The sequence below is a fragment of the Varroa destructor genome, unplaced genomic scaffold (assembly GCF_002443255.2).
Source record: "Varroa destructor unplaced genomic scaffold, Vdes_3.0 BEIS01000002.1, whole genome shotgun sequence".
In the NCBI taxonomy this organism is placed as follows: domain Eukaryota; kingdom Metazoa; phylum Arthropoda; class Arachnida; order Mesostigmata; family Varroidae; genus Varroa; species Varroa destructor.
The window spans coordinates 5454012-5477445 of NW_019211455.1; the positions used below are offsets into that span (position 1 = coordinate 5454012).

Genomic DNA, 23434 nt, shown 5'->3' on the forward strand with positions numbered 1-23434 from the left:
TCAATGAATTTCCTATTGATTTTTTTAGCGTGTATATGTACATAAATCGGCTAGGTGTATAAAACTCATAACTACTTTTACGAATCAACTTGTGCTACACTTTTTTGTTTGTGCTACACAAATATTGGCCGCTTCTGACCAGTCAGACCCAGTTAACCCAGACGAACTAATCACTGCCTGAAACGTTAAAAGTAGAGTCTTGGAGCTTGACGAATGGGCAGCACACATTGGCGTTCTCGAAGCCTTTCACGTTTGGCTAGGACAAATGTGCCGCCGAGCGGTCCTTCCTACTCCCTATTTTGGATTGGAGGACAGCAAGAGGCAGTTAATGTCAAGCCCTCTTAAAGAATGCATAAACAGCTTGGCAAGACCAAATCACAAGCTTAGCAAAATCATCCCCGACTAGACTGCTGTTCAGAGCTATTCGAGATGGCCTGTGCAGGCGTATGCTATGACTATGATGCTATAATCCGGTATTTGCATTCGAGTAGGGCCGTTACTGCATTAGCCCCGCTGAGAGACTCTTAACGCTCACATCATTGTTTCGCTATGATAAGGTCAATCGTTCTGTCGTTCCAACATGTGTCACTTTGCGTGTGTGTATGGGATTTTTGGGGTGTCACACATGTACATCCACAAGGCGTTCTTGGCTGGCCTAATATTATGATGGGATTTATAGAAAGATGTGAATCTGGAGCATATATATTATTAGCCAGGTTTACTAAAAGCACTTGGTAGACCATTTCAGTTGGGGACTAGAATTTTGCAAGAAACGCTTGACTGATAATTGGAAACTAACAGCCCCAAATAGCTGAGAGAAAAAGATGAGTCGCTTTGTGTTCCGGCGTATTTAACATACAAGTAGGAATCGAAAAAAATGCAAAGAAACTTACATAATGTTGTGGTTAGTTAAAGTTTTATCCTTTTCATATAGATTTCATGATGCACAGAGCTGCGGTGTTCAGCGATATTAACTTAGGATGCTTAGCGAGAAATAATGGACACCATGACCATGAAAGATTAGTGTTCCAGCGCGTTTTTAGGCAATTTCTTACTGCAACAGGTACTGCCAAAAGGTCGATTGCCCGTGCTCGAAATGACCGCCTTGTCCGATACCATGTTGTTGTTAGCCCTTAAGGTCAGGAACAACAATGCATTTTTTTCCACACCTATCGGTCCATCTGTACAACACTAAGGTAGATGAATTCCTCCACATACAGCCACCATCTTTTTGTACTCTCAATTTTAGGGTCAATAAATTCGATCTGATAATACGAGAAATCGATGTGTTTGATATGGTGTCGCCTATGATACGCCGAGTTACCCCCAATGATATAACCAGTCTAAAAAAACTCATCAAACATTTTAAAAAATACGTAGTCTGCATATAAGTTCACCCTTCAATGAATTTCGCTGCTACAAACGCTGTTAGGTGGGTAATATGAGCGAAAGCCACTGTGACGTTATGGAGTTTACATTAGATTACTACCTACTTCTGACTCTGTACAAGCCCAACAATGGTTAGCCAGCTTTTATCCGATGCTTTACCGATTATTGTTCGAAGTCGAATGAAGTATCGAGATGCCAAATATTTTCATTGCGGTGGTCTAGGTTCCAGCCAAAACCACAATGGAGTCCTTCAACACTGTTTCGTTATTGACGTCTGGCTATAGATGCGGGTTCATAGATCTCGATTCCCATTCTATGTGACGATAGTCTTTCAACATCAGTCTATCTGGTGTTGAGCAACAACACAGATATAGTAAGAGAGAGACTAGAGATTTGTGGATCCGACAATTCGGATAGCGCCCGTATCATCATCGCTGCGTACCGTTTTTGATCAGATGCAATGAGGCAGGGCGGCTGCAGGAAAGGTAAATGGCAGTGGTGTCATGATCTTCAGCGTACCGGTCCTCTCGTCTTTCTCCGCTCTACCTTCAAAGGGAGAAGGTATTTGTTGCGGAAAATGTCTTTCTGTATCACCGCTCTGTCATCCTGGGCTCTTGTTCGCACTGACTACGACAATGCCAGTGAAGTACCGCAGCTGGTTTCTGATGCGCCCACTGTGCGCCCACTGCTGAGTTGGCGGATCTTCTCTTGTAGGTTCCTCGCGTTGTTCCCGTTCTAGCACTAGATACCTCTGAAGCTTACACTCTTCTCTAATGACGGTTACTGGCACACCCAGCAAAAGGTTGCCAAAACGCCACACGCTAGGACAGCCGATGCCGGGACATTGAACTAATTATAGGGTGAGCTGAAGTGGAAGGAAAGGACCAACTGGCGGAGGGAAAACGAGAAGCGGTGGGGATACGGGAGTGGGAGGAGGCGGAGCAACGTCAACGAAACACGTTCACACCCAGCAGACTGGCGAGAGACTGATGCCGCCTGGGGATTTTGGGTCTTCCTATCTCCCTCCATCTTTCACTGTCGGCATCGACTGATGATTACATCATGCATTGACTATTTCCTTCGATAAAACTCGTGACGTACGTTTATCAGAGAACACAAGAAAGTAGCAGAGCCATAATATCCTAGTTTGTATATAAACTGTAGTAGGGAGAAAACTGCTGGAATCTTAATGGCTGCCGGTAATTATGTGTATGTTATATTTGGAGCATTTTCTGCGCGTATTGTGACTGCTTATTATATGTCTATATCTCTTGTATTAAGAAGCGGAGGAAGCATATTTTAGCAAATTGCACTGCAATATTCTCCATTTTGCTTGTTGAAGATTGGTCGTCTTTCTACGGTATTACGCATGCGCAGACCGCTCATTGACATACTTTACCTTGAAACGTTTGCGACGATTTTTTTCGATACTCAGATAGCAGACCGAGAGGAAAGAAGAAGCAAAGACTATTTCGGACGACTGGACAGACATGCAAGCTTAATGCAAACTAGACTTATACCTGAGCAATGTCAAATCGAAGGCCGCTAACTTGAATGGTGAGCCAAGATGTAGTAAGCAGCACGGCTGTAACTTTTTCATAGCTTTACTATGCCTTCGTTTCTTTACTCACAAGAACAGGAAAGCGGGGACTTTTCTACAAGACTTAGGAGAAATCTACAAGACGTGCTTACCTCGCCTTTCTTGTGGGGATATGCGGCGCTGTCAAGAACATTATTCCATCGATGTATCTGAATTTCACCCACCACTCAGCGTTCCCTTGCCAGCACCAACAGGAAGCTTGCTTCTTTTATCCACGATCCTATTGCTTACACAAGCCCAGGAGGGTCAACGTTACCGAATTTCGCTGTGAGCATGGATGAGCGAACCGTCGTCCCTCAAGGAATCATTTGCGGACGGCGATTTCAGGCTATACGGCGTGCCCGACGTCCAAGACGGGCCATCTAGGTCCGCTGCGACATTACTGAAACTATAGAGTTAGTCATCGTTGAAAATTGGGTTTTCTTCCGCGCTTTTTACGCTAATGCTGCTGCCCAGGTTGTAGTAAAAACGAACGAGGTATGATGTGTAAACCGGCTCATCGTTAGTATTGAGATAGTGAGCTTAGAAGGTCGAAGACGTTGATAAATCCCCTCGCACACCCCTATTTACTTAGGTTCCCTAAAAAAGGTGCCGCTTCGTCCCGACCTCTTTGGCCGTATCGCTATATTATATCATTATCCTTTTGAATTTGTTTCTTTTCTGCATAGGAGAGGGTGAGACGACGCAATAAGTTAATGATATCGTTTATTTAGCTATGGACTAGAGAGAAAAAATTTCCCTTTTCTTTCTCAAGTCATCACCAAGCGTTTCAGAAAAAGTGCATGTGAAAAGCTGTGCTCCGCCTTTGCCAGGAGTCAATTTGATTCCAAATGGCGGAGAAGCTTTATTTATACCCCTTAAATATGCTTCTTTTGCCTTTTATAATAGCAGACGACCAATCGACGTAGACTTTATTTCACCAAAACGAGGTAGACCTCTCCTCAGCAAAAGAGCTTTTGCTGGAGTGCGCAACTAAAATTTATGCATGTGACGTCTAAATAGCATACAAAAATTGCAGTAATTATAAAACAATACGGAAGATTAATTAACACGCTACAGGTGGTATGCCCGTGAAACAGTGTAATATATATATGTATATATATACGTTAAGGCACAATCGTTCATTTACACTCTGTTTGACCTACCAGAATCATAGGTAGCTAATTTTCGGCCCCCCGTTTCACATATATTTTTTTCTTAGCTAGCGCAAAATTGTTAGAAATATATGTTTTTCCTAGTGTATCTAAAGTGATCAGTACAACTTCTTTGTTCTATGGAAACCATAATTAAAGCTGCCGTTCAACACACATTCAGGATTATACATATTACTCACGTATATTATAGCGGCATTATAGCCGTAACGTTATCTCATACATTTAAGTACCACGGTTATGTATATGCAATAAAAGATAATTATCTTTTCTCTCAACACTCCCCAGAACCTCGGATAGTGGAGGGTCCACGCAACACGACGGCTCTCCAAGGTCATCGAGTGTGGCTTCACTGTGTAGTTTCAACAGTTTCCGCGGCAACAACGGCATCACTCCCGTTGACATCACCATTACCAATACTCACCTCGACGATTTCACCGGCAGCTGTAACAAATTCCGTGACGTATGTGACCACCACGCCAGCCAAGCTGAACAACACTGTTCGAACTCCCGTATTATCGAGTACCACACCAATAAACTCTAGCATATCTGCGCACCCCATTGATGCCTCCAGACATGCTCCAACATTTGATCCCCCTGAGCGTGAGGAGACTCGCGTCACATGGCAACGCGATGGCCGAAGTCTTCATACGACGATTGAGGGTAGCGCGTGGACAGTTTTAGCTAACGGGAGTTTACGTCTCAATTCGGTAGACCACGTCGATGCCGGGCCGTATCGTTGCATCGCAAGGAATAGAAATGGAGTAGCTTTTAGCCAGCCAGCGTATCTGGCCGTTCACAGTGAGTACAAGAGCAGTATACAGAGTGTAGATATTACTAATTGATGTCAACCAATAATGTCTCTATTCACCTCAAAGTTATTTGCGACAAAGTGTCCTATGATATAGATGAACATTTCTTTAAATTCCAGTAAATAAGTCAAGGATGGCATTGTTTCAAAGTTCAATTTCCAATTGCAGAATGTAAGGACTACAGAATTCTTGATTAGGAGTAACTGTCGAGCAAACCTGGGCCTTTGAAAGTTTGTGAGAGGAATTATTGACATATTATATTAGAACATGTGGTCAATTAACGGAGGTTATAATTTTTTTAAAAGTTAAGGGCTTTCAGGTTGCAAGTTTAAAACGCTAACCTAAGTTATGTGATGAATATTTAGAGACGAACGTCGGCAACGATTATAATAAGCTTGACACCATTTTTTATCCGTAGTTTAGCAATCGTGATTAGGACATTTGGAAACAACCAACGAACGCTACAGATACGCTAAAGTGCCTTATTGATATTTGGCATAACATTCTATTTCAGTAGACTTAAGATAGCAAGATCCGATAACAACAATATATGGGCCTACGTAACTACTGCGTTTTGTCCCAGTTCACTTATGATGGCGTAACATATAATTAGAACTCGTGTCAGATTTTTGCTATGATCATGTCCTAAGTACAAACATAATTATAATAGGATTATTACGATAGGAAGGTTAACGACCCCGCTGAGGCCCTATAACTATGCAGCTGGGCAGAGCAGAAACAAGTACAACTTACACACGACAAGTAAGACAGGTCTAAAAATGTGAAATGCTCTCGTGTAAGTGAGAAACAGTTCGTCATTAAGTAAGTAAGTAAGTAAGTTGACAACAACGCTAATATCAATAGTTGCTATCTCATTTTATAACCCCGCAAGGTTAGTGAGTTTATGAATATGCCCCATAACTCTAAGACAAAGTTATAGAGGAACAGTTTAGACGCGCTTCGGTTCGTTACGAAATTGAACTAGATATATTTGGGTTCAATTGATAGCGCTTTTAAAAAAATTTTACTCACTTGAGTTGAGTCCTCTGCTTTCAGAATATTCAATTCGGAAATAAAATGGGCTCTGTAATTTTTTTTGGGCGATACAAATGGCTTGTCGCAACCCCTATAATCGCTTTGTATAAGTCAATGACTTGTTGTCGAGTATATATACATGGCCTTAAAGAACCTAATATCTCAAAGATTAAAATCTTAATGAAGATCAAACGTGCACACGTTAATAGTTCTACCACCTGTTAAATACCGCAAGTGTGTAATAGAGCGCACTATTGTTCTGGTGATATAAATTTAAGTAGGCGGTGTCTACTTTGAATCTTCGACTGTTTAAGGTTTAGCTAATGTAAAACACGCAGCATCAGCAAGGTTCGTAATACTCAGGTCTTCACATCTAAAGAGCACACTCGGTTGTCGTAAACCGCCTGACGTGAAGCAAGGAAGAAGGCCATGCAAACTGCTTAATCGTTAGACATGATTACTGTATACTTACTTATTCAGAAACAGCGTCATCTATTTTGCTCGGTTTCTGCGCGTTTATCTGCGGACACACTTCACGCTATCTTAACACAAAAAAGCCTATCATCCGCGCAGGCACCGCGCGCTCGTAACGGCACGTTCGCGAATTCTCGACAGTGTAACAAAAGTCGCCACCTCAGCCATTACGTTATCGAACTAGAAATACGTCGAGGATAAACGTCCGCGACCTCAAACGTAAAAGCATAATAAAAGCTCAGGAAAGTCATAGCGCATGGCCGGCTAGCTACGATTTCTCTGTTTAATCACGACTAAAACAGATACTCGTTGAAATATCACAGCAGTCGTACCAGCAGCTCGACAACACACTGGCTTGAACCATCCAGCCGGATCCGTCCTCCAAACACCGCTGAAGGACCGACACTCCAGGTTAAGCTAGGCTATAGGCCAGAAGGACAATTTGGGTAATTTACATTGTTAGGAATAAAACGACACTTGAGACGACCGCACGAGGTGTCCGAATCTAATGACAGCCTTTATAAGGACTCACCGATATATGCGCTAACCTCAGTAATGTCGTTATAGTTGAGCGGTGCGTTATCTGGATGTGTTATATTATACGTCTCATCTTAGGACTAACAGATAACTGCATAAAATGATTCACGTGAGTCCAACACGACTATTTATTAGAGGTCAAGATGGGAACGCGATTCGTTCGACAGGCGGCTCATGGTACAATCGGCCTTCCGTCTTTTGGTCTTGATACTCGTCCTTAGGTAAACAGGCGCATCAGTTCATTACTTATATCTAGTTAATTGTATGCACTTTCCGAAATTGGTAAATGGCACTTAATAATACCAGACGAAAAGCAGTCCGTCACAAGTTGTGCACTAGTGAAGTTCTAAAGTTTGCAGAACTAGCAGATTGCGTGGATATGTAGGCAATTCGGGTACTATACATCACAAGTAGACATGTATCAGTTATAGAGATAATTGAATTTTAGGAAAAAAAAAAAACTACATGAAGCAAATCGGATGGGCGCGCTTGCTACTATTTTATGTATCGATTTATTAAGTAAAAATTAGCATGTGAATAAATTGTGGAAACGAAAATCTATGTTAGTGCAACGTCGCAAGACAATTGTGGCCCATGAACTAGATGATGTTAGGCCAATAAGGTACGTATGCCGTTCAGGCTCGGCTCGTGTTGTGTAATTCTGGCGCGATGTTATCCGCGGCGGCGGCAGTGGTATCGGTAATGGCGGTAATGTTAAGCCAATCGGTAGCTGGCGCTATCGAAAGAAGTTACAGTTGAAGGCTCATCATTACTCTCAACGTTTTGACGACATGCGATCTCATAAGCGCGAAAGAAACTTTAGGGATTTTCACGAGTGATGCCGATCATACGGCGAATAGCAGATGCACAGATTTCGGAATGCCACGTTGTTTTTTTTTTGCATTTGCAGAACACCACTAAATTTTAGTAATTATCCCGATAGTAATTCTAATATCATATCAAGCGGCCAGTTTCGTAAGGCGTCATCTGCAGGTCGAAATTGGAATTTACATAAGCTATGGCGGGTACTTAAGTAAGTCATGAGCAGATTACAACTGCCTGAATTTGGATAGGAGACCAGAAAGTACCCCGCTGCTGTGATACTTATACGTACAGAAAGAAATTCCTAGACCCACGAATAGGTCGTAACGTTATCGATATCTGCTTTTCTTATATGCGTCTGATTAGTTAATGATGGTGAGCATAGAGGGAGAATAATTCAGAGGCACAACACAATGCAACAATACGCAAATCTACCTTCTTTCCAAAAGAGTGCTCAGCTCGTTGTCGCCTTTTCTGCATTCATTCTATCAGTTCCTCAGTGTGGGGATGACAGGAAATATGTCCTGAAGGGGTTATGTCTGTATGGTGCGTAAATGTGTGTTTGTCCATGTGAATGTATATCCATCCCAATGAGAGGGACTGCCAATAGCCACCGTCTTTTTCGTGTCACTTTCCAAACGTAGTCCCGTCTTGCCAGTTTTGCCCTTTGCCCCATTCCTTTTTGAGATATTTGTGGCCCACCGCGACCGTCCAGCCGGTCTTCAGTTGAATGATCTACTCCCACATGGCTAAGGACTCGTTCGCTTCCACCGCGTATGCCAACGACCCGTCCAGTCGCACTCGGGTGTCTGCTCGCTCAGCAACTCCGTAATGACAGCGGGGTTAAATAGGGGTAGCCATTTCGAATGGCATTGTTGGCAACTTAACATGTGTAGGCTCCCATACACGGAAAGTTCACCCTTACCCAATGACAGCCGCACCAAATGGAACATATCCATAGGGCTGTCTAGATAAACCCTCCTACGTGACCCTGTCTGTTTGGTGCATACGGCCTAGTGAATCCCTCTCTTCTTAGGCCGGTCCTGACAGCAGACGGGCAAACCGGCTGGCCAAGCGTAGAGCAAAGTCGTCTCCGTAGCCACACAGAAGGCAACGCGCGGTGCAGCTACAGTTCCCGATTGCATCTGCGCTAAAAGGAGAACGGTGAAACTGGAAATCGCTTCTGAGCAAAAGGGGTCCCAGTATCTCTTTGTTATGCGCTTCGTCTGGGACATCACTTTTAGACCGCATCTCTATCGTCGCTCTCTTCTCGTGCCTGTCGTTTCTTATAAAGGCCGCAGGCCGCAGGCAGCTACAGGGAGTGAAGGAATTGATGCTTGCATGGTGGGGGATAAGCGAACAGTTCCGAAGAAGACGCTCATGCACTGAAAGGGCGCCTTGAGTACTCCGTAAGAGACGTCGCGCCATATGGTCACGACGACAACGACGGCAGCAATCGAAGCGACTGTCGATTTGCGCCCTGATACAACGGGACCACTGAAGAAGCCTGAGGCACTCCATTCCTGGTAGAGCGATTGCTGCTGCTGCTGCATTTTTTTTCGTCTGGATTTTCCACCTTCACTGGGTGTCCCCGGCGAAGGCAAAGCTACGTGCACAATGGTAATGGCAGCTGCGTCGCTTTTGATGATGCCAACAGTTTTTCGCTGCGACAACGGTTATCTGTTTGCGTCGATGGACGGCAGTCGTCGTCGGCATCTGATGTGAACACGAATCACCCACCCTCCATTGCGGCGGAGTAACAACCTGGTCGACAGAGACGACGTCTGCGGAGCTACAGATACAGTTGTAAACGAGAAGGATATGATAAGGCAGGAGTTCTTCACTTCTCGCAAGAACAACAACAATAACAGATGCGAAAGGATAGAAAGAAAACGTGCGGAAGGACATACGCTTTTCTATGCGTCAGTTGGCGAGCAGCTGGGCGATGACATATGTTTACGTCAATGCATCATGTTGCACAGCGCTTGTAAAAGCTGATAATCACTGAACCGGCTCCCGAACGGAGTTGTCGAGGCCAGTGTAACGTAGATGACTAACTGAAGAAGTTAATAGACGGCTAACTTGTTGAAGTTATTCATCTAACCAAAAAACATTGTATGTGAATTTTTATTGAACTTCGTGTCTCCGCATCCATTTACTTACAAATCGGTTTCGTTCTTTTTGATAAGTTATTTACACCCTTATTTTTAAGGGGAAAGTCAAATGATACGAATAATTTTTAAAGTCGTAGTTAGATACGTAGCTACTAGACAAGCTTGCTCAAAATAGTAATATTATTAAACATAATTGAATAAAAATGTTTTACTGAATAAAATTGTATCTGAAATGTGGAATAGCATTATTATTAAATGATTGATAGCTATGATTTACTTCAGTAACGTAACAAATGGGCCGTACGACGCTCTACAAAGTTGAAGAACTTCTAGGCTCTCCTGTAATATGGTTCGCTATATATATATATATATATATATATATATATATATTATAATACATTTCATTATTTAATCTAAACCCTCTTAGTGCACCGACTCGAATTCCCTTGACTTCTTGGATCTGCATGGGTTGACTTCATTCTTCCCTCCTCTATAAATTAAAATAGAGCTAGGATCCCCTCGAATAGGGTTCATGCGCTCTTATAGTACCTCCAGCGTCATGTCTTTCTACGCTGAACTGTAGAAGGGAATTCGTTTCTATCGATGGGTACAGACACGGAGGAGGCGCCGGGAATCGGTCCAGTTGAAGACCGCATAGAAAGGCTCCGAGAAGGGGATGGTCGTTGTGTAGGTCCCTCAACGCTCCGGGATGCCTGAAGGATGAAATAGGGGCCGCAGAGGAAAGGCGAAGGGCTGGACGAATCACTTTATTGAAATGTATTGGCCTGTCTGTCGGTTCTTCGGTCCCGCCATACCCGTGCACAATGACACCCCTCCGTGGTGAGCGACAACTGGGGCGGTTGATGTTCGTCTTGCCGAAGCGCTGACGCCGAGCGTTCACACAGCGTTTGTAGTTAAGGCAACCTGCTTCTCCCAGCTTTTCCTCCGCCAAGTAGCATTCAATTCTATGTCCATTTTGCTCGAAGAGGCCTAGACTCGCAAAATCTAAGCTACAAACTATACAATCATGTGGGCGATTCGTAGCGAGAAGAATGAGAAGGAGAAACAGAGTACTGACGCGTCGTGGCAGTGACAGTGCTGGCCGTATGTACCGGCTAAGCTAAGGCGAACTTGCGCACCCCACCTCTTTGCTTCGAAGGGACGCAGGGGGAACAAAGGGGACCGGTAGGTTGTTTCTCACTGCAAGCATCAATGGCCACCGACTGAGCACTATAACGAGGTATCCTTTGTGGAAGGACCGCAATGGGTCTAGCCAGGGGTGGGAGTTGGCTTTTGGATAAGGAAGTGAGAAGAATCGTGGCAGTAGAAACACGGGGTGAAGGGGTCGAGCCCGCGGTCCGTAATGGAAAAGTTGTTTTCATCAAAGTTGCGTTGATAGTCTGTGAAGTTGGTCGACCCAAGGCGTCCGTTAGTTGGGCCAGGGGCGGCAAGGTAGGACCGACGCTGACTGGCCAGCGAAAAAGACCAAGCATTGATGCGCTCGTCACTGCTGATGTTGATAACAAACGCAGAAGGGCGCTTGTTCGAACAGGAGGGAGTAGCGGAAGAGGAGATCGTTTGGCCTGTGGTGATGTTTAACCCCCAAACAAGTCGACGGAAGGGATGGTGGTGGATTGTGACGTGTTCTTCAAAACACCCGATTACTTGACGATCGTGTCGACATTAGACGTCCGACTGTCAAAGAGTGATGTGAAAAAGAGACACTGCGAACTTGCGTTGTACGCTGTCTAGTGAAGAGAACGCTGCTGAGACGTGGTACACAGTTCCAATCGAACAGTGACTGCCATACATATTTCTGCTTTGCCCTGCTCTGGGTAAGCTAGAATAAAACCATGAATCTACGTGTTTACCTGTCGACGAGTTTGCATTTATTTATAAAGCGTTGCAGCTAGCTTTCATTCCCTTGGTTACAGATAAGTTGCAAATAAGTACATCAAAAACGAGGCTAGAAAGAGCATAAAACTAGATTGAATGATAGTATAATCAACAGCTGCACCCTGGTGACCCTTAAACTTGCTTCAAAACGAACCTTCAACATCGGTAGCGGTCCTCAAACCCCGTTAACCATCACACCGAAACCCATTTGCATGTGCGTCCCAATGCCGTAGCAACTGCAGCACCTGCAAAGGTCCTTACAAGATCTATGAGGATTAATTTAACAGCCTTCATAATATTGTCCTTTCTGTCTCTATGATGATTTGATATAAATTAGCTGTTAACATAAATACAACTTGTCACCTATCAGTTATTATCCAAATGGTTTACAGATAACCATATATTTTGATTGCGACAACAGAATGCACACTGATGCCGTGCGCATATGTATCCTTTTTCTCCTGTAAACTCAAAACTATAAGATAAGGTTGTACAATCTCAAGACGGTTGCTTTGGCCTGTTTCGTTTAAGTAATCAACACAAATACTGAAAGAACATTTGTATACGAAACATACACGCTGGCCATTTGTACACATCGATGTTGGCGGCAGGAGTTTGTGCCCGCAGCAGTAACAGTTCTGTTATACGCTCTATCATCCTGTTTGATTGTGCCCCATTTCCCCCGAACACGGCTTGCTAATATCGAGGTCATCAGCGTATCAGCCAAAATCCTCTGCGGCCGGCTTAGAGAACGCGTGGGAGGGCGGACCAGTCGGCTGGTGTTAGGCCGTTGGTCGCATGGCCCTCAGGCGGTGCGGTCTGCCTGCGAGGACATCGAGCAGGTTAACGGCTGGTTCCAAATGGCTCTGGAGACACGATGTAAGTGTAAGGATTGGGAAATCGAAAGAACGAAAGTTATGTTACAACGAACGATATGCTACGTTCGGCCAAGTTGGATCTTGCCAGCCGCCTTGGGCACGGAAAGATAAAACTAGAGAGAATGGTAGGAGGACAAGAGCCTTCTCCTGGAAACCCAGTTATTGCCTATGGTCTCCGGATCTGTGAGCAAATGGCAGTTGGTCACACCGCCCTCCATATAATCAACCCCTTGATTGAAGATGTCGCAACTCTCGACCCGGGATATTCCACTAAGTTTTATTTATCGACTAAGATTGTTATTCGTACAGATACTGTGGTGACTGAATCTATTTTTCTGACATATATAAATAACGGATATTGGTGGACGACATATTTGGGAAAAATAAACATATCTCAAGCACTACAGTAAGCCCTAATGCAAGAGGAGGCTTTTTCAAGTGTCTATGCACAACTCGCTTAAAGATTTAGTTATAATCATCCTGGCGCCAATGATATAAAGTGAAAATCTCGTCGATAACAACTTTTTTCCCTTGGATATGTTTCTTGCTCAATTACGCTTGTTCCTCTTTTCAAGCTTAGTAAATGGCGCTCAAAAAAGCACGAGAGATCTCCTTGTACCTCTGCTTCTGCTCAAAAAAATACATTCACATGGTGTATGTGTATAGGCCAGACAGAAGACACAACATTGTAAAGGCAACCCCCGTTTGAGTCTCAGAGGAGAATGCCGACAACGGCAGCAATTTGTTGTGCTCTTCTTCCCTGAAAAACCAAAACCTCCAAGCTTGACAGCGTCTAGCTAGCTGACTGACTGGCTAGCTAACCTTTGGACGAATCGTTCAATAGATGCTACCATGCATGGCTGGTCAAGCGGATTCGAACGCGTTTGGTGGGTTTTAGCCACCTATGAACGTCCTGCTGTTTGTTCTCCTCCACCATCCGCTCCCTGTTTCTTACTGTTATTCTTGTCTGCCTCAAAATCCTGTTGTTATTGCTGCTGGCCTTTCTGTGCGTGTTCCCTTTAGTTACGAGGTTCCTTATTCTTCTTATGCGAATTTTGCCCACCATTGGGTAACTCATCCGAGATGAGCTTGAACACCGGCTACTTTCGGCATTTCAACTCGTTTATTAAGGTCTTCCTGACCGGCTGTCGCTGGCGATTTCAAATAGATTTTGGCCGCTATCAGGCAGGCCGCCTCAGTGTCTACATGGACAATAAAACAGGAACGAAAAGGTTTAGTTTAACTCGGATTAACTTTGTTCGTAATTAAAAATTAATTTTATTGAAAAGAGAAAGCCATACCGGATAATAATAAAAATCGTAATAGCTTTCGATGTGATACACCAACAAATCATAAACTTGTAAACTGCTGATCAGTACTTTTATTGTTCACAGATGTATTATACGGGTTGTTTTGTTCTGTCATCTGTTGTGCAGATTGCTATAACGTACGATGGTATTTAAAGCTTGGCAGTAAGCGGATAGACACGACCGTGTCAGTCTGCTTAATTTATTACAGTGGTAATTCTGTCTTGTTGCCAAAATAAATGCATTTGGTATTTGCTGCGAAGATCCTTCTAATCTGGTTCCTTTAAACCCGCTTTGTGTGTATCGTCCTTTCTCCAGGCTCTGTAAAGGGAACGATACAAGTTTGAACAAAACGATCCTGCTGGCACACAGAGTCAAATCGCAATCACGGAAACATTGTTTAGAAACGTCTGTCCTCGTACGCTTTCAGTCTCGAAATAAACGTTTCGTAAAATCGTCGGAGGATACACAGCAAGGGAACGTTCGTTTGTATGTGGATTGCTTTTATCTAGTTTACTAACTGGCCACAGAAACATATACTATTTCCTTAGTTTCAAAAAGTAAATAGTTCATTCGGTCGTATGTTATTTATTAATATACAGTTTATAGAATCAATTGGTTTTCAATGTTTTTAATTTAAATTTTAAGAATAAATAAATTTATCTTTAATAGATAGACAAAAAATTGATTTGCGGTCGGTTCTGACAAATTAAACACAGCCACTGATTGCCGGTATTAACATAAAGAAGCATACTCTACTCTACTATAGAGCTATAAAATTTCTAGCGGTCTTCACAATTCCAACCCGTTATTTTCAGCCCATTGAATGAAATCATATAAAATTTTTTGGCTAAAATACCTTCGGATAAGACAATGTGATAATGGCTGGTTTTCAGTAACACTACATCAATGAAAGCAAAGGATGTCAACTTTTTATATGCTACTGCAACGTCTCCCATTTGAGAAAAGCTTCAATGGTCGAGAATAATACAGGCACTACGATAGTATATTTGCTAGATGCGCAATAGTGAAGTTATCGCCTCTCCCACATATGCATTTCCCATTCGTTGCGAGCAGCGGATTTAAACAGGCACCGAAAGGCGTCCAAGTAAAGGTGCGTCCTGCCTATGTAACAAAGGTGTGACGCACCTGGCCTAATGTTCGTGAAAACCCAAGATGCTCGACTTCAAAGGTCCCTATGCACAGTTAGACACTCCAAAATCATCTAGAAAGCTCTATGATTCTACATCCATAGTTCTTTCTATTCTTCCAATATGCAGTACTCTATACAACCTACAAAAATCGCTAGCGATGCATTATCTAAGCTCTGAATTCTGCGTTACTGTTGAGTGCCACGTCGAGGCTGTCGAGTCCGTAGAAAACTGTGTCTGTGTTATTATTCCTATCTCGGACCTGTTGCTCGGAAAAAAATGCCCTGCCGAATGAGAGCGGATGCTGGTACATAGTTTCTACATATGCACCCACGATATCCCAGCGTCTGGATGCTGGGTTGTTCCGTTTCACTAGATTTTCGGGGCAAAGTATTAACTTGCGCTATAGAACAATTCCCCCAACCTTGTCTAGTGTTCGCCTTATTCACCACAAGATATCTACAGTACATAGCACGGGGTTGGAACAAATAAATAGTTCACCGGAATCGATGGGACAGTCTTTACATTCGCATTTAGCTTGAACCACTCCAAATATATTGTAGATAAATGGTGTGTGAAATCTGTTCATAGATACGCACAGAATACGCCGCAGCACAACAAATGACGCTCCACACAACATCGTCTTGTATATTTTACGACTGAGAAATGTGCCTTTGTTCCACAGTGACAAATCGAGACGGCAATTCGAAGAGATACCTCAGCTTTATTATATTTTAACAACTATTCTCGGAACAACATCAAAAAACAGAATTTAATTTATTATAGAATGTACTAATAATTAGATCTGGGTAGTTTAGAATTTTAATTATGTCAGAGAGGAATTACGTTACATGTTAAAGCTACAACAGGCATAATTGAATTTAGACTGTGGTGCGCCTATTGCACCTTGTATCTATAAACGAAGTGTTCCAAATAAGCCAGGACCACCTAAGGCCATTACCTCATGGCCAACATTCTGTTGTCTACATTAGTCAAAAACACACGATGTATCTTCGGTATATTATATGGGACAGAAAATTCTGTTTTCATCGATATGCTTGCTACACACCGACGAACACTGCGCGCGCTAACGGAAGCTAATACTGGAAAGCGACGGAGATACTGGGTGATAAACCGTCGATCTCTTTTCGCATCGGCGGGCGAAGCCACGAGTTTGGTGACCTCACGGGTCACTTCGTTCGTGCGTACCAGCACCGTCCCATTGGCTTCATCTTTGTCGCCTATGTGCTCTTTGCTTTGCTACTGCTAGTGACGATGGTAATAAAGTCGCTTGTTCCTCGACCGTCCGCTTTGCTGTGGTTTCGGCTAGGGAGAATAGCGAGCTGGCCAATGGAGCGATAACCTGATCTTGTTCCTCCACGCTTGACTCGACTCTGTCTGCTGTTCTTCTTACAAAGCCTAAATCTCTAGCTCCCACCCGCACATTTTTGTTGGATTGCAATTGGTTCCCTGCTTCGTCGTCTGTCGTAGTGCGTTGGGGCCCGCTTCCCCGACTTCCTAGACGACGACTAACAAATATGGATGGAAGATCATTGCGCCCTAGGAAAGCACGGATTCGGCTCGACGAAGATCAGCAACGGAGGAGGAGGAGGAGCAAGTCCTCGACAGAGCCCGGCTGTAGTTTGAGGTGGGCCAAATGAAGATGTAAAACTTGGGAAAAAGAAATGAGAGGTAGGGGGCTACTCCTAAGCAAGGAATCCAATGATGTTTATCTAACTGAGATCGTTCGAAAGGAAGCTAGTCATCTGGTTTCACAGAAAAATGAACACGCAGTGACGCATCTACAAGCATTGTGAATAGCAGTCATTTCAACATATTACCATTTAAGGTAATATGTCAACAGTTATCATAACTGGTAATGAATTTATAATAGTTGTAGCAGTTATGCATATATGAAATGAGTGCCCCCCCTGAACCTCCAAGCACTATTGTGAATTAAATACTGATTCATGACAAAACCGGGTTTGGGAAAAAGGTGTTGATCACAAAATACATTCTATTTTGAAGATTAATCATTAATGTACCTACCTGAAAAATTTTCACAACGAAGTTTAGATGTCGAACGTGAAACTAACTGTCCAGTCGTTAGTTGGGTTAACGTAAATACGTTCTGCGCACCATCGGTACCGGCAACGCTATAGTATTCTTTCTACTTATATACTTTGCACGTATTTAACCCAGTAGTTGTTCATGCCGGATCTTGAAGCAGTAAATTTCAACTGAACCACGCTAGCTGGGCACGCAAATGACTTTCAGTAACGGATTTGAACGGCGACTTAACACTTAGGGCTCTGCTACACAAATTCTGCAAGCTAATACGTACTGATAGAGTTCAGTCATATTTAGTAAAAAGTCTAATAGCAGTTTCTTTAGTAATCGAACCTCGGTACACAAATGAGCACCTTAGGAAACACACTATGCGTTGTGGACAGTTTTGGTAAATATATGCCAACTTTCTCGGCCAAGATATCTTTGTAATGGGACAGCTACGATCACTCAGTTCCATTGGCCCCTCAGTCACAATGTTCTCCATCGTTTATAACGAAGACAGAGGAAGAAAATACGCCCCCTTAACTTCTCTAGTTATCGAAAATAAATTCTGAACCGGCGAACTAGATTTTGGTCATTATTATTTTATATCTATTATTATTCACCGTTAAATAGCGTTAATTTAATGTGAACTGAAGTTAAGAGAGCGGCATGCGCTTTGCGATGAAAATAAGGATGATAAAATCCAAAAACGTATACACGAAGAGCAATAGTATTTTGTCGAAAAAAAAAAACAGAGAAAGATGTATAAACTTGATTGTTTCATTGCTTTAAGAGTTCTCAAATCAATCTCTCTCAGTATGGGTATAGTAAATGAGTATATTTCATTCCTAGTTGCAAGCATTGCGATTTCACATTATTATGATATATAGTGGGCCACATGAACGGTAGATTTGTCCTGCCAGGCCCAGGCCTGTGAGTTTAGTTAAAGTTGTTAACAGTTACTATTGATGTGGCGTTCCATTCCGTCAACAGTCTAAAAAGAGCATGGTCATACGCTATGTGAAAGTGGTAGAGTGCCCGGAAGAGCTGTGGACAGATCTATCCTATGCTATCGTCATCCAAAGTTCCCACGTCCCCGAGAGATTCGAATCTAATGGAACAACAGACAGACGTCGTTGATGTCCTTTTGAGGAGTTAAAGCCCACAGATACAATTCACATAATGCTAATGTTCTCGTTTAATGTCCGCTTTTGCTCTAGTTGATGATGTCGGCACTATCACCTCGTTAGCAGCCTTTGCACGTCGCAGTAGCCCGTAAATGACTTGCGCTAGAGTAGATAGTGCTGACAAATGAACTCTTTCTGACACTCTCTTGAACAGTTACAATGACGAAGAAGAGCTCAACAATACTCCGATCTACTTCCAGCTCTGGGCTCATCTAGAAAACCTGTACATGAATAGCTACCCACGGGGACGAATACATCGCAATTGACCGGTTCCAATGCATAAAGGCTTCTGAGATTCTGGAGAGCAGACACACAGCGCACTTGTAAGGCTCGACAAACGAAGATGCGATTGTGTCTCTATCCCCCCCCCCCCCCTTGATTGAACTAGTAACGCAACGTTCGGCGTAAACCCGTTCCTTTGTAGTAACGCTGGAGATAATGCTCCCCAGCAACGAGCGGTCTGTCATAGGTAATTACAGTTTTTTGTAACTTGAAGAACAGAAAAATCGCAAATAGTAGCTTTTCATATATCGACATACATGAGTAGTAATTAATGTGTCCAAGTAATACCATGTTTCAACATACAGCGTGAAACGATGCACTTTGTAAAAAAGGGGAAGTTAATAAAATCATTTGTGTAACCTTGAGCTTCATTCAAACGTCACTGAGTCAGCGCTTCTTTAGACTCCTCATTCGTCAGCTGCTTTAGTTTGTACGACCTGCATAGTGACACAGCCTTTCAGCGGGTAGCTCGAAGGGGTCACCCGCTGCGTGGCTTTTTGTTCGCCAACTCCGGCTCAACGTCGGGTATTCCTCACTTCCTAAGAAGAACGCCAGGGTCTTTGCAACCCTAGTTACTACTCGGACCAGCCAACCAGAACACGCTTTTTGCGTTTGTTGGCTCAGCTGATTCAGGCTGTAGCCTAACCATCCTTTACAAAAATCTTACCACGGTTCCTTATTGACAGCTGAACCTTAGCGAGCTCTTATGCATGATGACGTGTTGCGGTTAAAAAGGATGACCTTGCTTCGTTTTAGGACCACAGCTCTGTTCGCCAACAAACACATATAAACATATATAGTTAACGCTTTCTATTATAAGGCGTGATTCGGCAATTTGTGTTTTTCCCCTATCTAATGACTGAGGGTCGCTTGTTCTTCCTTATATTTCAGAGGAAAAGGTTCTGACAACTGTCAAATTGTTATATACAAGCACATGTCTTATGCACTGATATAATTATGCATGCTGCTCTTGTTGTTGCTGCTGCCGGTAGACTGACATAAAAGACGTGGCAGAGGCAATATTTGAACTTCTCAATTGCCAGCCATTTAATAAAGTCCTATTCGAGCCGCTTATACATGACATGTAGTAGGTCCTCGGGAATTCGGCATTCGATTTCATTTTGCATTACGGGTGCTGTGCTGGCTTCTGCTCAAGACCGGCTTTCTGAATGCGGTGGGGTGGATGCGGGTGGATTGCAACGTTGCGTTCGTAAAGAAGGCGTGTCCAGCAGCCTCCGTAGCAGTTCAGAAGAAGCATCATCGGGTATATAAAAGCCGAGCTGACTGACGCATACGCTTACAAACGAACCTCAGAAGGTAACACCAGACAAGCCCAGTGATATCCCTGAACGCAATCCGTGTTTGCGTCTTCCATTGCCGGGCTAGGGGGCGCCCGAGGGGTGTCGAATGCCAAATGTGATGCACCGTTTTTGCATCCGCTTTGCAGCTCCAGTTGCCCCTGTATAGGCAATGCAAGTGTAGCAGAAGCAGTAGCAGCCCACTGGGAACTTCTGTGTCCCCTAAATCCCGAAGGCGCATTTAGAGATTCCAAGTCTCCCATCTCACTGTTAGCTTAGCGAGTGCTGACAATACCATTCGCCAAAGAAAGATTCAAATCGAGGACGAGAATTTCACCACAACGAACAAAGCCAGTTGCACGTTCGTTCATCTCATGGAGAACTCTAGGCTACATTTCTTCTTCAGATGAGGGGTTTTGCATTCGCTTTCGACGAGCCTTGCGCCTTTCTTCGAAGCAGGCGCAAAAAGGGAACGCATTTCGTGTACATCGAATGTACTGCGCCTTGCTCTTTGTCTTGTGACGCGTTTCCTTTTATAGAAGACGACGGCCGTGCCATATGTACTATGAGCCCTGAAGTGGCCTTAAGTTGTTTTTGGTAGGCTACGCAGTGTGTCGCCCTGTCATGAGCTACTATAAGAATAGCATCACAACTAAGTATTGTGTGACGTACAGTTGATTCCTTGTTAAGCAATAAAGCGGTAGAGATAACAAGCAACTACTTTACCCTATTCGTTTATAATGGTTACTATTTTATGTATATTCTTTATACAGTATAATATATATATTATACTATTTTATATAACTTCAATGGGTTTCTGTATATAATATATAAAATTGTATAGTATTTCGAAATAACTATTGTGTTGCTACGAAACTTTCCAGCGAGTCGTCTTCAACCAATCGCTGCAAAGATGCTATCTTCAATGTAGGCCAATTTTAGCCTACACTAGAACTCGCTTAGTACATAGAAGCCTAGCATAGTATGTTCTCCTCAAATAAATGAATGTAAACCTTTGAACAGAGCGAATATAACTAAGAAACGATTGAACAACCCGGTTTCGAAGTTTCCTGGTATAATGCATAATGTAACATAATAATAATTATGCGTTGTCGTCATCATCGATGCGGCTGATTCCACTATGTGCCCTCGCATCGTCCTGTATGCCGATCGCTCGGTCATGGCGCACCATACAACATGATGATCATGTGCCTAAAGGCCGGAGTTGTCGGGGGTCGTTATGAAGAACATTCACTCAGAATGCATTTGGGAGCTATATGAAGTAAAGTTTGGTTTTTGGAACGAAAACAAAAATCTGCCGATCGCAGCCTGTATCTCGTCGACGGCTACAATAGCGACAATGAAAACGATGATGATAATGCATTTGAACTTATCCTTTGACCATCCAACCGTAGTCGAAAATTCTACGGATGCGTCATCGACATTGAATTGATGGCGTCCGTTTACTAACGACGCTGACAACGCTTCCCCTTGCCTACAACCTCTAAGGTTACAACTATTTCCACTACTACCGCTACTACTACAACTGCCATTAGTGCAACTACAAACACTACACACGGAGGCTACCTAAAACTACCTTTCTACATCTAGCGATCAGCGACTATGACGCACCGCTTGTGCAGAGAAGTGGGTTTTTTTCTTCACTATAATTTAAAGTTAGCGGAAACCACTTTGCTGCGAACCTGCGGCGTCAATCGACAACTGATTTGAGGATGTTCCACGCGTGTCTGTGTACACCCCTCGATCTTTTAAGTTTTTTTCGTCTTGCCTTTTTTTTTTTCTGTTCTTAGTTCTTTCACGCCTAGTCTCTTCCTTATTATTTTCTTTGCCATCATCTCGAATCTTTTCCGTCTTCTTCACTCCATCTTTGTTTTTTTCCGTTTCGTATGCCTTGCCCCGATGATAGTGCTGCTTCGCTGGTCAGTTTAGCCACAGCCATAGACTCGAACGCAAACCTTTTCGTTTCCGTGGAGCTGTGAAAAGCGCAACGAGCGGTCGCTGAAAAACTGGAGAAGAAACAGGATCGATACGTACTTTTTGAACCATAATAGCAGCTTTGAAATATTATTGGATCCTTCAGGCTTCGGCCTACTTCGCCTAGTTCTGTTCTTCCCTTCATTCTTCTCCTCGTTTGCTTTTTGCTGCAGAAGTAACTGTGGGGTGCTTTCTGATTTCTCCTTCCTGAGCGCCATGCCACCTATTCATTCTTGCTGCCCTCTTTTGTTCTTTTTTTCTAGAGAAGCGATTTTTTTTTCTTTGCACCTCACACATCACATCGTCACTACCAGCCCCTCTACGAGAAAAGCTGACCCTCTGGCCTCAACTATGCAACGATGTAGGTAATCCTTTCGCATGTACGACCTACGCTCGAACTTATACATCCACCTGTTTGTTTGATATATACTCTCTATGAGGTGCTCTCTCCAAACAGAAACGTGAACGAGTAAGCAAACGTCACATCGGAAGCCTAAAAGAGGAAAAAGGGCAGAGCATTGAAAACTGTGGCCGCAACAACAAGCGATGACTTGAACAAATGTGGCAAACGGCAAACAGCACAGCAGGTCCTCACGTCAATCAGCGGCCATTATTTCTATAAGTTTTCTGTAGCTTCCGAAGTTATGTCTACGTTATGAGCGAATGGCCCTAGGCGGATTATTCACTCACTGGAAACGAAGGTGCACAAATCAATGTACGGTTTACAAATGTACGCGCTCGCCATCTTCTATATCTCTTTGCGCTGTAGGAAACAAATACTAAGACAATTAGCCGAAATGTAATAATCACAGCTTATGCAGCATAAAATTATAATTCATGTTTTACACCTGGATCTAAAGTTAGCCTAACCACAAAAGCCCCATTACAAATGCTTTATCTAAAGCTCGCTGTAACGATATCCCGAGGACACTGAATGGTTATTTTGCTATGAACATCCAACCTCATTGCTGATGATGGCCCTTCTATCTGTCAGCGCTACTGGTTACTATTACTAGCCTTGTAACGTTTCAAAATGTTTGGAACGTTGGAGGTTCGCGGCAGTCGCCACGAATTTAAATCATATGCGCATACTTCCAAAGAGGAGACGTTTGCCAGCCACATGCCTAGAGAGGTTTGGGAGAACTTTGCCAGACGTGGCCCTGCGAGCGGGCGAACACACGCACAGACACCTGGACTCACAAGCTCATAGCAAGGCAAAGGCGAAACACGCACAAAGGAGCAAGCCGAAAAGTTTCCCCGTGACAACCTCTGCCGTACGTGCGTAGGGGTCTCCCCTTTCAGCAAGGAGAAGGAAGCAAGGAGGAACGGAGGGACAAGAATTATGGAACACGTCTAGGCGCCGTCACCGGTCGACCGTCAGGTGGAAGCCTAGCGAGCGGGAAGGCGAATTCTAGACCTCTTCAACAATCTGAAATCGAGTCACTGGATCCTAT

At 43.5% G+C, this 23434-nt stretch overlaps 1 protein-coding gene across 3 annotated transcripts in view; it reads left to right on the forward strand.

Moving 5' to 3' along the window:
• LOC111243891 (tyrosine-protein kinase transmembrane receptor Ror2-like) overlaps positions 1-23434 on the forward strand; it is a 256167-nt gene that overhangs the window by 95809 nt on the left and 136924 nt on the right. For all 3 annotated transcript variants that reach the window (XM_022790164.2, XM_086981214.1, XM_022790163.2), the window contains one exon: positions 4429-4941. In XM_022790164.2, the coding sequence (XP_022645899.1) occupies positions 4429-4941 (513 nt within the window). The remainder of the gene's footprint in view (positions 1-4428; positions 4942-23434) is intronic.